Source organism: Anguilla rostrata, chromosome 1, assembly GCF_018555375.3.
Source record: "Anguilla rostrata isolate EN2019 chromosome 1, ASM1855537v3, whole genome shotgun sequence".
Classification (NCBI taxonomy): Eukaryota; Metazoa; Chordata; class Actinopteri; order Anguilliformes; family Anguillidae; genus Anguilla; species Anguilla rostrata.
The window spans coordinates 75453532-75468676 of NC_057933.1; the positions used below are offsets into that span (position 1 = coordinate 75453532).

The window sequence follows — 15145 nt, forward strand, 5'->3', positions numbered from 1 at the left end:
ACTTAAATAAATGAATAGGCTATGTGACTCAGAGCAAATTGATTACAGAAGGTTTATAATAATATGCACTGAAATAAGCATGAGATGTATACATTAATAAAATCAACTCATTGTGCAATGATAAATTGTTCTGTAATTCAATAATATCACATAATTTATTTGACTTTTTTGATTTACTTATCTATCAGGGTAGTGGTGGTTTTTATACTAATTGCGCCTTTTGTAAGTCGCTTTGACAAAAACAATTCATGAATTAATTAAGTGCGATATAATAACTGAAAAACAAAAGATAACAGCCAGCATCTCTGTAGTTTCCTCTCTGCACTGAAATATGGAATTCTGGGAAGATGACTGGTGTAACTGGAGATTAAACTCTTTTTCTTCAATATTCAAAGCAGGGGGCTGTTTTATCAATTGGTAATGAAACAGACGCCGTTTTTTTCTAGCTAAAAGATAATTATTTTTTTTCTGCATATAGGCCTATAGCTGGGCCATTTTAAATGTAGTGGTTTCTATGGCATCCTGCTTCCATTTATTACATGGCTGTCTGAATTCATAGTAAGGACATGTAGATTAAAGAATACTTGGTTACAGCCGTGATTTTAGGAAGCATTTTATTTCAGCCAATTTTATTATGCAGTCCACTAGTGCAGTCTTATAAATATAAACTTTGTTAATTTGTTTGTAAAGTCTTATCGGGACAATTTATAGTTAGTTAGAAGACATAGGTTTTAGAGTGGGATAACATTTATTTGTACCTCAACACATTTCTGAATTACACTCAAGCGAAATCGTATGGCCGTAAAGTTCGTAAGTACTCAATAATGCAACGTGTGACCGTCAACAAAGTAACGCCAGTGGGTTGTTTCTATAGAAACGAAACGTCTCCTGCGTTGTCTGCATAGCAACCAGAACGCGTCTTCGAAGTATATCCTTAGCAACCTAACATAGGCGCTGTAATGTTGCGGTGTGAATACCCATGCTAGCGAACGTTAGCGACGTAGGATAACTGTAGGTTATAACTTTTTCTGTGTGCTTAGTATTTTATATTGATATTGGTTCTCCCATGAGCGCAAAAATGAGAACTGTCAGCACACCTACTGGCAAGCGTCAGGAAAAAACTGAAGGCTTTACAGTCAAGTCGACCATGAAGAACTCTGTGGTAAGTTGTTTGCAAAAAAACAGTTCTGGGAGCCGTCTGAAAGAGGGCATGGCGCCTGAATCACATTTGATAAATATTTTTGTATCCTTAAGGTTGCCATTGTATTTCTTACGTGCCTCGTTTTGTTCTCTTTGCATTGCTGTGCATAAGGGTGACATGAATTGTTTTTGAATTGATAACATCCATTCCGAATCCGCTTCTCCGTAATAATGTGAATCCATCGCCCGAAGCTCTGTAAATCGAATACCAAATTGGAGACGGACCGTTGACTATTTATAAAATACACTTGGACACACCTTGGTAGCTATATGGCATATTCATTTCCCCCTTGCTTAAAATCAGCTGAAAGACGTCTTGTAATACTCGTCAGACTAACCACTTCCATCAGGCTAGCGTTACACTGTTGTGCATAGTAAGTTAGCTGAATTGCGCAAGGTGTAAGGTAGCCTACAGATATAGCTACCGTTATAATGTATATTAGACTTTATGTTAGCCATACGTTATATGCATAATTTCGACAGAAGTTCACTGGCACTGCAATCCAACAGGAATTCTGAGTTATGCATCCGTGTCTTCTTTTTCCGCTGCCCATCCATACCATTCAAGCTATCCAGATTTACTTTATCTGCCGTGTATACACGATGTCACTCACGTTTTTTTTTTTAATAGTGTTTGCTTTATAATATTACATCTCCGGTATGTAGATAAGGCGTGTCTAATGTCGTCATTTAAAAAATCCTCTCACTAAAACGGTGCCAAAAGGACAGCTCGGTGATTGAGCTATGCATTGTGCAGCGCCATAATGCACACTCGTGTACCCCCTGCGCGACTCCATCAGGTAACAGCGGGTGGAATAAATGGAATAATGGAGGCGGAGGAGACCTCTTCCCGGTTGCCCTGAAATCATTTTCTCTCTCTGTCATTATGCGCGCGGCTGAGGCACGGGCACGCAACGGAAAGGACATGCGAGTGGAAAGAAATGATTATTCAGTAGCCTGGAAAATTGCCCCTCGAAGAAAGAATGGGAGCAAAAGAATAAAAAGTGAACAGTGGAAATGGAAGGCTGTCAGTCAGTCAGTCACAATGAACTGGATTCCTCTGTTAAGAGGAAATGTAATGTGTGTGTGTGTGTGTGTGTGTTTGTCAGACAGAGCAAGAGGGAAAGAGGGAGTGTGCATGTGTGTGAGACAGAGAGGCACAGTGTACATGTGTGCGTGTGTGTGCATGTGCTTTTATGTGTGCATGCATGTGTGTGTGTATACATCCTTTTATGCATGCATGCATGTGTGCGTGTGTGTGTATGGGTGTATACGTCCTTTCATGCATGCATGCATGTGTGAATGTGTGTGTGTGCGCATGTGTGTATACGTCCTTATGCAGGCATGCAGTGGAATGTTGTGTGTGCGATGTGTATCGTCCTTGGCATGCATCAGTGTACGCTGATAACTCTCCCATCGAGCGCAGAGAGTGCGGGATCGCCTCGCAGGCACTATGACACTATGCGAAGGTGCGTCGGGCCTCCTGCTTGCACTGAGCGCGCTCAGACTAATTCACACGCTCCGGCCAGCCTCCGCCACCCCACAGACCCCTGCTTCAGCTTTTACTGGAGCGTAATAGCAGTTATTAAGGCTCCCCCCGCCCCCGCCACCCGTCCCCCCCGTCACCGCCATCGTGTTCTGCTCGCTCGCTTTAATAACAAGGGTCCCGCCTCCTCCCTCTCCGCCGCGCCGAAGTATTTACAATCTATTAAAACCCCCGAGTCGTTTCACAAGGCAGACAGACCCGTGGACCCCCCCCCCCCTCTCCCCGCTCTTATCGCGAAGAAGATAGACGAACGGGAGCGTAAAATTGCACAATAGTTACTGACAGGCGTTATAGATCTGGTCAGACGCTGGCCCCCCCGTCCTTACGGCTGAGGAGTTTCACTGAAATTGGAATGTGCGTTATATAAACGACCAGGGCCATTTCGCGCACTCCATAATGTCGCCTCAGACAGCTGATCTTAGAAGGGCCCGTTTCCATTATTTGTTGAATTACTGTTATGCGGGCCGGCCGCGGCGAAGGTTCGTCTGATTGAAACGAAGGCCGGCTGGGTGGCCGGGCGGAAGAATGTCTGCTGCGTCGTGTGGCGCACAAGCCACACGCTCCAACGTCGGGAAAAAGACCCAAGGAGGTTGGGTCAGATCAGAACAAAAAAAAAACCTTATATCAGTCAAAAATACACACCCTAGCCTGTAATCTGGGAGTAATGAACAAGTTTGGGGTCCTCAGATTGCAACTTTCTCCAACCTGTGCGCTCTCAGAACACCGTTAAAAGTTGTGGCCAATGTAGTCGGAGCAGCATTTGTCATCATCTTATTTTCCGTCCTTCCTGTCTGTCCCCTGTCTTGCTAATGCACACAGCCTCCTCCTATCGCTCTCTCTCTCTCTCTCTCTCGTGTGTGAAACACACGGTTGAAACACGCACCCGTCAAGCCTAACGCGTGCGGAGTCCCTCGCCCGTCTCGTAGTTCTCCAAGTCGAGGGTCTCTGGAGATCTCTTGACGTCTGTTGGTCTGGGTTTCCTGGGGCAGTGTAGCCCCACCCACCCCCCCCACCCCCGTAGCTTTGCAAAACAAATGACTCGAGGCTGAGCGCTGTCGGAAGGGGGGACTCGGGCCCGAGTCCTCCGTAATTCCCACGATGCCTCTTTCCGGGGGGTCCCGACGAAGGCGCGCGCAGACCGCGGCGGGGCACCCCGAACTCTGCGGGAGACGCGGGCGGGGAGGGGCTCGGTTTCGCCTGCGCTCCCGCGACGGTAACGCGTCCCGGCGGTTCCCGTCGAGGGCCGCGGTGGATCGATCGAGCCTCGAAGAGCAATCGATCTCCCCGCTGTATGTTTAAGGGACGCCGGTGACGTGGGCTTTCTTCCGAGCCAACCGTGCGTGAGCGGACGCCCTCAGCGACCCGAAGATAAAAGAAAGCACGAGAGAGAAACGCTTCTGTAACGGGAGCGAGTGCCGCACAGTGCTGCGGTAATCTAGCGAGCGAAATGCCAGCAGCTAAATTAGCTGCGTTATGCGATTCAAAGGCCAGTCTCGATGTTTCGGGGGTGAGGCGGCGATGGGTTTTTCCGGGACGGGATGCTGCAGACGCCGCTAGCCGCGGAGACGCTTTCACGGCTAGCTAGCTCCTAACTGCCACGTTCAGCCGCACGGAGAAAAACACTCGCTAATTATGGAGAGTGGCTGACGGGGCATTGCTGTGTGACAGCGTTAGTGTGTGTGTGTGTGAGTGCTTAAGATGCAGGCAGACTGGGGGGTGGTGTGTGTGTGTGTGTGTGTGTGTGTGTGGGGGTGTTCTTGGTGTCGGGGGCATAAATTCCGGACCTCAAATTGAGGTCGATGGGCGCAAGAGCTGCTGCAGACGACTTTTCCACGGCCGCCTGCCGCAGATGTCTGGCGCTAGCCGTCACACAAAATGGCGCCATCGTGTGCGGTGGACGGTCGCGCGATTCGATTTTCCGCGGAGCGTGCAAGACGGCGAGCGGGACGACGCGGCGACGTCGCGCGGGGGGGCGGGCGACCTCTGCGTGTCCTTGGCCCAGTCTCGAACCCGAGCGCGAATCTAGATCCTGATGTGTTTGGGGGCGGGGGAGGGGGCCGGGGGGGCTGTGGGGGCAGAGGGGATTTCACTGTATCCCCCCCCCCCCGCCCCCTTCGAGGGCTAATGGAAAGGATGCACGGGGGCGGAAGCCAATCATTATTCAGCTTCTGCGACGGCAGGCCGGTTCGTAATCACGCGCGCTATAATCACACACATCGCGCGCGGGTGGCTGCGGAAAGGCCTTCTGCAGTGCGCCCCAATCTCAGCGACTTCAGAGGAGATGTCACAGTGTGTTGTAAAGGGGGGGTGGGTGGGGGGGGGCGGGTATAGAAGCTGTAATCATCGCCTGCAAATGCTAAACAGGATTCATTGATCTCACACGTTCCAGAATCCTCTCTTTCCTTTTTAGCCATTCCCCCCCCGCTAAAGAAGTGGACAAAGAGCAGTTCTGTCTCATGAAAAATAGAACGACACTAAATCAAAGAAAAGGATATCTGGTGTTTTCGAGTGACACCAGCTCAGCCGTGGGAAGACGCCCATATGGGGGGAGTGTTGGCGCAGTCGCCGTACCGCCAGCTCTTTCATACATAATGAACAAGGCCCGTTTAGAAGGCACACGCGCTATTCTGGATAACAAGCCAATCAGATTACTCTGGGTGATTAACTGATCTGGTTAACCTGGATGACAAGCCAATCTAATTGCTCTGGATGACAAGCCAATCAGGTTACTCTGGATGATAGGCCAGTCTGGTTACTCTGGATGACAAGCAAATCTGGTTACTCTGGATGACAAGCCAATCTCGTTACTTTGGATGATTGGCCAATCGGATTACTCCGTATGAGAAGCGATTCAGGTTACTCTGGATGACAAGCAAATCTGGTTACTCTGGATGATAGGCCAGTCTGGTTACTCTGGATGACAAGCAAATCTGGTTACTCTGGATGACAAGCTAATCTCGTTACTTTGGATGATTGGCCAATCGGATTACTCCGTATGAGAAGCGATTCAGGTTACTCTGGATGACAAGCAAATCTGGTTACTCTGGATGACAAGCCAATCTGGTTACTCTGGATGACAAGCCAATCTGGTTACTCTGGATGACAAGCAAATCTGGTTACTCTGGATGACAAGCCAATCTGGTTACTCCGTATGACAAGCCAGTCTGGCAGTTCTGCTTTAGCTTGTCACAGTCTCCACCCCATGAGGTCTCACACGTCCATTGTCCTTTTGAAAAGGACTGTAGGGGCTGCTGGGTGGCTTGCCCTGTTAAGGTGGAGTTTCAGCGCACAAATGGGCCCCATTGTCCATCTGACTATTGGTAGCCTCGCATGGCGGCACATAATTGGCAGAAGCGTCAGGATTAGGATTCAATCGTCTGGAATCCAGGTCTAATGGCTCTCTTGTGACCCCCGCTGGCCGTCTGGCTGCGCGCGGTGTGCCCCCTAAAGTGGCAGATGAGGCGCCTTCCTTCACCTGATGCTTGTGGGGGCTGGGCTTTCAGGCCGCGGTGTGAAAAGAAGCAGCTGGCGAATGCCACACGATTCAGAGGAGAGAGTGCGCATGCCCACGTGCTCCCGCCCATTGGCTGTGACGACTGCGGCACGGTCGCAGAACTGCACGTGATTGGCCACGACGTTCTGAGGAGAAGTACGCTGGATAGAGCGCTGAAAGAAACCAGCTGTAATAGGGCGAGCAAAGCTCTGTTCATTTTTCTTATTTCAGTAACTTAGCGAGCTCTTATTTAGCCTTCTCCCTCTCAGCTTCTTTTATTTGTGACAACAGCAGGCTTTCTTCTCCCACTGTTACAGCCTAAGGTGTGATGCACGGTACCTGTAGGAATCCTTTTGTTTTGTCGTATTTTCTAAAGCACTTCCTCTCTTTCAACTATTTGTCTACTATTTTAGAGTGTCAGCAACCATTGTACAAATTGTAAGGGCACAAGGCATTATATATATATATATATATATATATATATGTATATGTATATATATATATGTATTATGTATATGTATATATATATATATATAATAAGTATTCTTTTTATATATTAATAAGTAAATATCACAGCAAATATTGAAGTAAATATCTAAGTATATATCACAGTAAATATCGCAGTACAGTAAATATCACAGTAAAAATCTTGAATGAATAACAGTGAATATCTCAGTAAATATTGCCGTAAATATCGCTGTAAATATTACAGTAAATATCACAGTAAATATCGCAGTAAATATCTCTAAATATCACAGTAAACATCGCTGTAAATATTACAGTAAATATCTCAGTAAATATCTCAGTAATTATCTCTGAATATCACAGTAAATATCACAGTAAATATCGCTGTAAATATTACAGTAAATATCTCTAAATATCACAGTAAATATCTCAGTAAATATCTCTAAATATCACAGTAAATATCACAGTAAATATCTTAGTAAATATTTGTAAATATCACAGTAAATATCACAGTAAATATCTCTGTAAATATTACAGTAAATATCTCTAAATATCACAGTAAATATCTCTGTGAATATTACAGTAAATATCACAGTAAATATCTCAGTTGTCTGGTTTAGTGACTGCGGCGCTCAGCTGGAGGACTGCAGAGTGAAAATAAATAAATAACAGAAGCAGCTGAAACACTGCAGGGCAGAATTCTCTGTGTTAAATTACCTTTAACTGAGCTTGTGTAAGTCCAGCAGGGACCGCATGCATTCCATCAGAGTTAAAAGCACTCTGATTAAGTGGGTAATTAGTTAAATTGAATGCTTTTCTGCCCGTGTTCTTTGGAGAATGTGCATGCTAGTTGCTAGTCTACGCATACGATTAAAAATACCGGAAAAGAAAAATGACACGATATGTTGGTCTCTTTCCAGTACGTGAGTAAGGAGACGTTTAAAAAAAAAAGAAGAAAAGAAAATATCACAGTACTGCTTTTATTTCAGATGCTATTTTTGATAATTGCTTCAAAAGGCAGCAGGAACAGATGACCTGTCGTTGCCCTGATCGCTTCAGACTGGCACTTACATGTAAACTCGTAATTATGGGACACTTGTGCTCAATCAGCTGTATTTTCTTGATTAGAACCAATTAGCTGCTAAAAGCATTTTGTGTGTGTTTATGTCCGTGTGCGATTAGGCCAGGTGTTGTCCATCACCCGTGCCCTATCTAGGGAAGTCCTGCATCCAATTCAGGGGAGACATTACATTAGAGGCATTTAGCAGACGCTCTTATCCAGAGCGACTTACACACCTTTTTACACTGCATCCATTTATACAGCTGGATATACATACTGAAGCAATGCAGGTTAAGTACCTTGCTCAAGGGTACAGCGGCAGTGTCCTACTGGGGAATCGAACCTGCGACCTTTAGGTTACAAGACCAGCTCCTTACCCATTACACTACACTGCCGCCCTCGTATAACGCAGGGAGACGGAATATAATCTACTGTAGCCATGCGAGCCATTACCGGCAGGCCGGAGAGAGACTGGCATCGCCGTGAGTTCACGCCGCGCGCGACGTTCAGAGCCGTAGCGGGAAACGAAGTTGAAAAAAACGCGGCGGGATAGCGGGCGGAAGGCCTGCACGGGCTGCGGAACAGACGGGGACGCGCGCGCGTCCGGGGGGCGCGGCGTTGAAGATCGCGAATCCGCGACCCGTTGGAGGCGTTTTTTCGTTTTTAACGCGAGCGGTCACGTGTAGCTTATTTATTCGTTAGCTTGTTTGCCTCTGTAACCCACAGCGGTAATCAGTTACCGCCTCGCCCGCGGTCTCCCCGACACGGTCTGTTAGGTCAGAGCCACGCTTATAAAATCCAAACGGCGACGACGAGTGGCGGCGGCCTGTCGGAAGGCGCGTGTGCGCGCCGCTTACCGTCGCCCCGCCGATTCGGCGCTGAAGGTCGTCCGGGGGCCCTGAGGGGCGGGAGAGCTGCACCAAAAGCGCCCGTACAAGCCCCGAAATGTTCTGCCTCGACCGGCCAATGAGCTTCAGCCGTGACGGACTCATTGGGCCTTAAATCTTTAATGGAAGCATTGCGCTTTTTTTTTTTTTTTTTTTTTGGCGGTGGGGTGGAGGGAGGGATGATGGGGGTGGGGGTGGGGGTGGGGCGCATTTTGTTTTGTTTTCCGCTGTGTTCCCCACACTCGCCGATATATCTCAGTCCTCGGAGGGAGCGGGGAGTCGCTGTGATTTGTAGATAACAGCAAGGCCATTTGGAACGTTAGCGGGAATGGGCTCCAAGCAAAGGCTTATTATTCCATAAAGTATTTGCGGCCATAGAAACTGAATCAATACCGGGGTCCCTTTCTCTCTCCCCCCCCCCCCAATCCCCCCGCCCCCTTCGCCTTGATTCATCTCCCTGCTGGAAATAAAAAGTGTGTTTTATATTCGGGCTGGAGGTTTTCACCTTGCATTTGAAAAGGAGGGCTCTGTCTCTCTCTCTCTCTCTCTCCTTTCTCAGTCTTTTAGCAGGCCATTGGGAGTAAGAAGGACTTGGGAGGGATGAAAAATGGACAGCACTTTTTATTTATTTATTTATTTCTTTATTTATTTATTTATCTGTTATTTTTTTGAGACAGATCCCTGGAAATAGCCCCCCCCCCCAACCCCGCCTGGTGGTGACTGTGGTCCACAAGCCAGGGCTGTTTCTTTAGTGCTCAACAAGCAACATCAAATTTAATTGGCAGAAAAATAAACACGTTTGCGCTTGCAGGGGAGAGCGCGCGCGGCCCGTCTCTTCTGAACGGGGCTCTGCATCGCTGCTTCAGCTGCTTTAGCTGCTTCAGCTGCTTTAGCTGCTTTAGCTGTTTTAGCTGCTTTATCTGTTTTAGCTGCTTTAGCTGTTTTAGCTGCTTTAGCTGCTTTAGCTGTTTTAGCTGTTTTAGCTGCTTTAGCTGTTTTAGCTGCTTCAGCTGCTTTAGCTGCTTTAGCTGTTTTAGCTGCTCTAGCTGTTTTAGCTGCTTTAGCTGTTTTAGCTGCTTTAGCTGCTTTAGCTGTTTAGCTGTTTAGCTGCTTAGGTTTAGCTGCTTCGCTGCTTAGTCTTAGCGTTTACTGCTTTAGCTGCTTTAGCTGTTTATGGCCTGAAACCCCACGCTGTCAGACCGGCTTCTCTCTGCGCGTGTGAGCGGATCAGGCCGCTCTGTGGGGTCTTCGTCTCTCAGAGCGGAGCGCGAGCAGATCTTACCGCTCTGCAAAGCGCTCTGGGACGTCATGTTTGGGTGGAGGGGCGTACACATACACACACACACACCCAGACACACACGCACACACACACACCTGCACAACACACACACACACTCACACACCTGCACACACCTGCACAACACGCACACGCACACACACATACTGAGCTGTGAACAGTGAGTGTCACTGTGTCCCTGTGGTTGACCATGGGCCTGTGGATATGTAGTACAGGGCCTGTGGATATGTAGTACACGGCCTGTGGATATGTAGTACACGGCCTGTGGATATGTAGTATGGGCCTGTGGATATGTAGTACAGGGCCTGTGGATATGTAGTACAGGGCCTGTGGATATGCAGTACAGGGCCTGTGGATATGTAGTACAGGGCCTGTGGATATGCAGTACAGGGCCTGTGGATATGTAGTACAGGGCCTGTGGATATGTAGTACAGGGCCTGTGGATATGTAGTACAGGGCCTGTGGATATGTAGTATGGGCCTGTGGATATGTAGTACAAGCCTGTGGATATGTAGTATGGGCCTGTGGATATGTAGTACAGGGCCTGTGGATATGTAGTACAGGTACGGATACCGCGGCACGGCGGACCTCATTTACCGCCCCACCGGCGGGATTAGGGCTGAGCCGCCACCGCGGAGAGACTCGCCGCTCACTCGCGGGAAAGAGATAAAAACCCCTCACCGCCAGCCTGACCTTCTCCTGCTCCTACACGCTCCCTCTGCACTGTTATTATTCCCTAAAGCTGGGGTCTTTCCCTGTCACTCTCTCACTCGCTCCTGCTCCCTCTCACTCTCGCTCCTGCTCTCTCTCACTTCCGCTCCTGCTCTCTCTTTCTCTCTCTCTCTCTCTCTCACTCGCTCCTGCTCTCTCTCACTTCCGCTCCTGCTCTCTCTTTCTCTCTCTCTCACTCTCTCACTCGCTCCTGCTCTCTCTCTCTCTCGCTCTCTCTCACTCGCTCCTGCTCTCTCTCTCTCTCTCTCGCTCTCTCTCACTGCTCCTGCTCTCTCTCTCTCTCGCTCTCTCTCACTCGCTCCTGCTCTCTCTCTCTCTCTCGCCCTCTCTTTCTCTCCTTTGCTCTCTCCAACCCGCAGCCCATCTGTCTCTCACCCGTCTGTCATCTGTCTCTTTTTTTCTCGCATTCCTTCTCTCTCTCTCCCGTTTATTTTCCCAGTTATGTATATAGATATATCCGATTCCCACCCCAGTCCGGAATGTCGGGCAGCTGCGGTGGAATTCCGCGCGGGAACCGCCCTGTCGCCGGGGGAGGGGCGGGGTCGTCCGCGCTTCTCCTCGCGCTGTCCAACGCGTCGCTGTTTTATTTTCGTATGACCGTCATTCTGGGAAATGCCTCCTTCGTCACGACGCATCTTTCTGAAGCAGTCGTTGCTAGGTAGAAGATTGAATCTAAACCAATGAAATTCATTTTTTTATCTAGAAATTATTTGATTGGGTAAAATTCTATTTGGAACGACACCGAAGTCGCACACCAGAAGCAGTCAAAATTTCATCAGCAATATTAGTTCGTGCAACATCTGGAAAAGCTTGGATTTATTAATTATTAATTTTTAGTTCAAAGCAAAATCCAATGGATGAGGGAAAACTATGCAAATTCCAAAAAACACTAACAAAAAGCTAAAGCAAACGCAACAGCGGGACCATGCTGCAAGAGAAGAACCACACACATACAAACATTTCTGTATGTTTCTCAGCTTACGTTCATAAGCAATTAAAAAATGAAAACGTTAAATGAACAGAAATTGTGTGTCACAGGTTACATGCCTGATGTGAAAGCTCTACACTGGCAGTGTCAGAGCCGAGTGATTTGTGAATGGATCGGTAGGTTCAGGCTGTGGGCCCATAGCTGAGAGACCGCTGGCTCGGGTGGCCAGTGGAAAACTGTCCTGCATGCCAGCCCCTGCTCTTCCTTTCACTCTTTCGCCTTTATTTATTTCTCTCTATCCCTCTGTCTCTCCTGTCCTCTCCTTTCTCTCGCGCTTTCTCTTTATCTCTCTTTCCTCTCCTCTCTCACACGTTCTCTGTATCTTTCTCTCGGTCCCTCTATCACTCCTGTCTCTCCCTCGCTCTCTGTCCCTCTCTATCACTCCTGTTTCTCCCTCTCTCTCTCCCGCTCTTTCTCCTTTCTCCTGCTTATTTCTCTTTCTATCGCTCCTCTCTCCCTCTTTCCTCTCCTCTCACATGTTCTCTGTATCTCTCTCTCTCACTCGTCTGTCCCTCTCTCCTCTCCTCTTTCTCCTGCTGTGGTGCTTGTCACTCCAGACACATCTCCCTGCCGGGGAAAGTCATAATTTACTGACTGCATGATAAATAAATATGGTTGTGAAGCTCCGGGGGGGGGGGGGGGGTGAGCGAGCGAGCGAGCGGGTGCGGGAAATGGAATGTGGCCCGCAGATGTCACACAGCGCACCCCAGGTCCCGTCTGCTGCCCCCCCCCCCAATCCATCAACCCCCCACCCACCCCACCCTTCCAGATCGCCCCGGTGACGGCTGCAACCAGGAAATGACATGCGGTTTAATGCCTTTTTTACCTCTCATCTTCCTCTCTCTCTCCATCTCTCCCTCTCATCTCTCTCTCTGCCATTCTCCATCTCTCTTTTTCTCTCCCCACCTCTCTTTCAGTCTGTCTCTCCTGCACCCGTCCATCTCTGTCCCTGCATCTCTCTCCCTCTCCCTGTCCCCCTGCCTCCCTCCCTCTCTCCCTCTCCCCCTCCCTCTCTGTATGAACGCGTGAGAGGGGGGTAATCCATTCTGCTAAGCGGCTGTCATGTTTGACGGGGGGGGGGTGGCGGTATTGGCGGGCTGTGCCGGGGGTCTGCGTTTTAATGCCGCTCTCTGATGATCAATCACTGGGCTGAAGGTCCTCAGCCCAGCGCCTTTGAGCCCAGACCCATTCCACCCCACACACCCCACACCCCACCTCCCACACACACACACCCCACACCCCAGCTCCCACATACACACACTCCACACCCCACCTCCCACACACACACACCCCACACCCCACCTCCCACACACACACGCCCCACAACCCACCTCTCACACACACACCCCACACCCCAGCTCCCACACACACACACACCCCACCTCCCACACACACACACACCCCACCTCCCACACGCACACACACCCCACACCCCACCTCCCACACACACACACCTCACACCCCACCTCCCACACACACACACCCCACACCCCAGCTCCCACAGACACACACACCCCACACCCCAGCTCCCACACACACACACCCCACACCCCAGCTCCCACACACACACACCCCACACCCCACCTCCCACACACACACACCCCACACCCCACCTCCCACACACACACACACCCCACACCCCAGCTCCCACACACACACACACACCCCCCACACCCCAGCTCCCACATATACACACACCCCACACACTCTCACACAGACTCAGTCCCTCTCTGAATGCCTGATTGGTGAGCGTCTCTGTAGTTTTCCTGCTTCTCAGCCTCAGTTGGAGTTAATCACCACTGCCTCGCGCATACCATCCAGGTGTTTAAAAGATTAATAGATTGCTGGGCCTCTGAAGTGTGTGATTGCAGAAATCACTGTGACCTTTTTTCTCCCGAGCACAAAGGCTGTCTGCTGGCTGCTGCAGGTAATGATTTTCCCATCACCGCATGGCCCGGGCCTGTTCTGGATCAAACACACTGCTGCGTGTGTGTGCGCGTGTGTGTGTGTGTGTGTGTGTGTGTGTGGTGTGTGCTGTGTGTGGTGTGGTGTGTGTGCTGCTGTCTGTGCGTGTGCGTGTGCGCTGCTGTGGTGTGTGTGTGTGTGTGTATGGTTGTGTGAGTGAGTTTTGTTGTGTGAGTGTGTGTGTGTGTGTGTGATGTGTGTGTAGTGTGTGTGTGTGAGTGTGTGTGTGTGTGTGTGTGTGTGTGAGTGTGTGTGTGTGTGTGTGTGTGTGTGTGTGTGCACATATGTGCCTGCAGGCTTAAGCCCCACCCAAACGGACGTTGTTCTCCTGGAGCGCCGTTGGCTTCTGGTGAATAATTTGGCTAAAGTTTGCTCACATTGTGCACTGCAGGCTCCACCGGAGCGGAGACGTGCTGGCCTCGTGAGGAAAGGGCACTGGTCAAGGCCGTTTTGTTTGTGATACGGAAATATTTCATGCTAATACCCGGTTTGTTGTGCCCTTTGAAGTGCTGTTTGAACTTTAATTAGACAGCATTTCTTTAGCATGCAAAACAGAAATTAATACACAATTCCCACGGGAGAGTTAATCATCGGGTGGACTCATTAAAGATGGCGGCGAGTAGGACAAGACTGCCTCATAGTTGAAACGTTGATAGTTTTCAGAGTTCACTTCCGTGAAATGTGCGTTTGTGTTGTCAATGAGGAGCTATTCTTAGCACAGATGTTAAAGTGTGAAAACGAGAACTGAGCGTTCGTGAGCATTCATTACTGTGTCCCGTTTTGGTAATGGATTGTGTCTGGACTCCCAAGTGTTTTGTGAAATATTTGTTATTTGGCATTATATTGGTTCTTTCAGTTATTTTTACTCCTCACAAGAACAACTACTGTACTCAGTGACGTTTTTCACAGTGATATCTGATTATAGCTTTAAAAAGTTTGTATTACAAGTCCCGTATTGGAATACACGTATTGGATGTTTCATTGTGCATGTTTAATCCTATGGTATTATGGGTAATGTAGGCCTAATCTAGGCCTGACACATTAGGCATCGTTGTGCATTGAGTGTCGTTATTCTTAACGTGCATTGTTCTGTCTCCTTACCATTTTAGCCAAGATGTTGTCAAAATGTATCTACTGAGGATGCATTAAGCAGCATGGCCTGGCACTGTACTGTGGCAATTCTGTACTGTGACAAAAAATTGTCAAAAATAGAAATTTATTAAATACACTGGAGCTGAGCATCTGGAGAACCTGTGGAATCTGTGGTGATGATAGCTACGCACAGAAAGTTCCAGAACTGAACCCTCTCTTGCATGGGTTTCAGAATCCATTTAGTGTCTACAGTCCACAGCAGCTGCAGTGGCTGCGGGTTTAACTCTAGTCCTGGAGAGCCACAGTGTCTGCAGGTTTAACTTCAGTCCTGGAGGGGCACAGTGTCTACAGATTTAACTTCAGTCCTGAAGGGGGCACTGTGTTTGCAGGTTTAACTCCAGGACTGGAGGGGGTGCTGTG

At 48.8% G+C, this 15145-nt stretch overlaps 1 protein-coding gene across 1 annotated transcript in view; it reads left to right on the plus strand.

Annotated features, from left to right (window-relative positions):
- Positions 1-925: 925 nt before the first annotated feature.
- Positions 926-15145, plus strand: part of pacrg (PARK2 co-regulated) — a 144225-nt gene continuing 130005 nt past the window's right edge. The window contains exon 1 of the mRNA XM_064301507.1: positions 926-1162. Within this exon, the coding sequence (XP_064157577.1) occupies positions 1067-1162 (96 nt within the window). The 5' untranslated portion in view covers positions 926-1066. The remainder of the gene's footprint in view (positions 1163-15145) is intronic.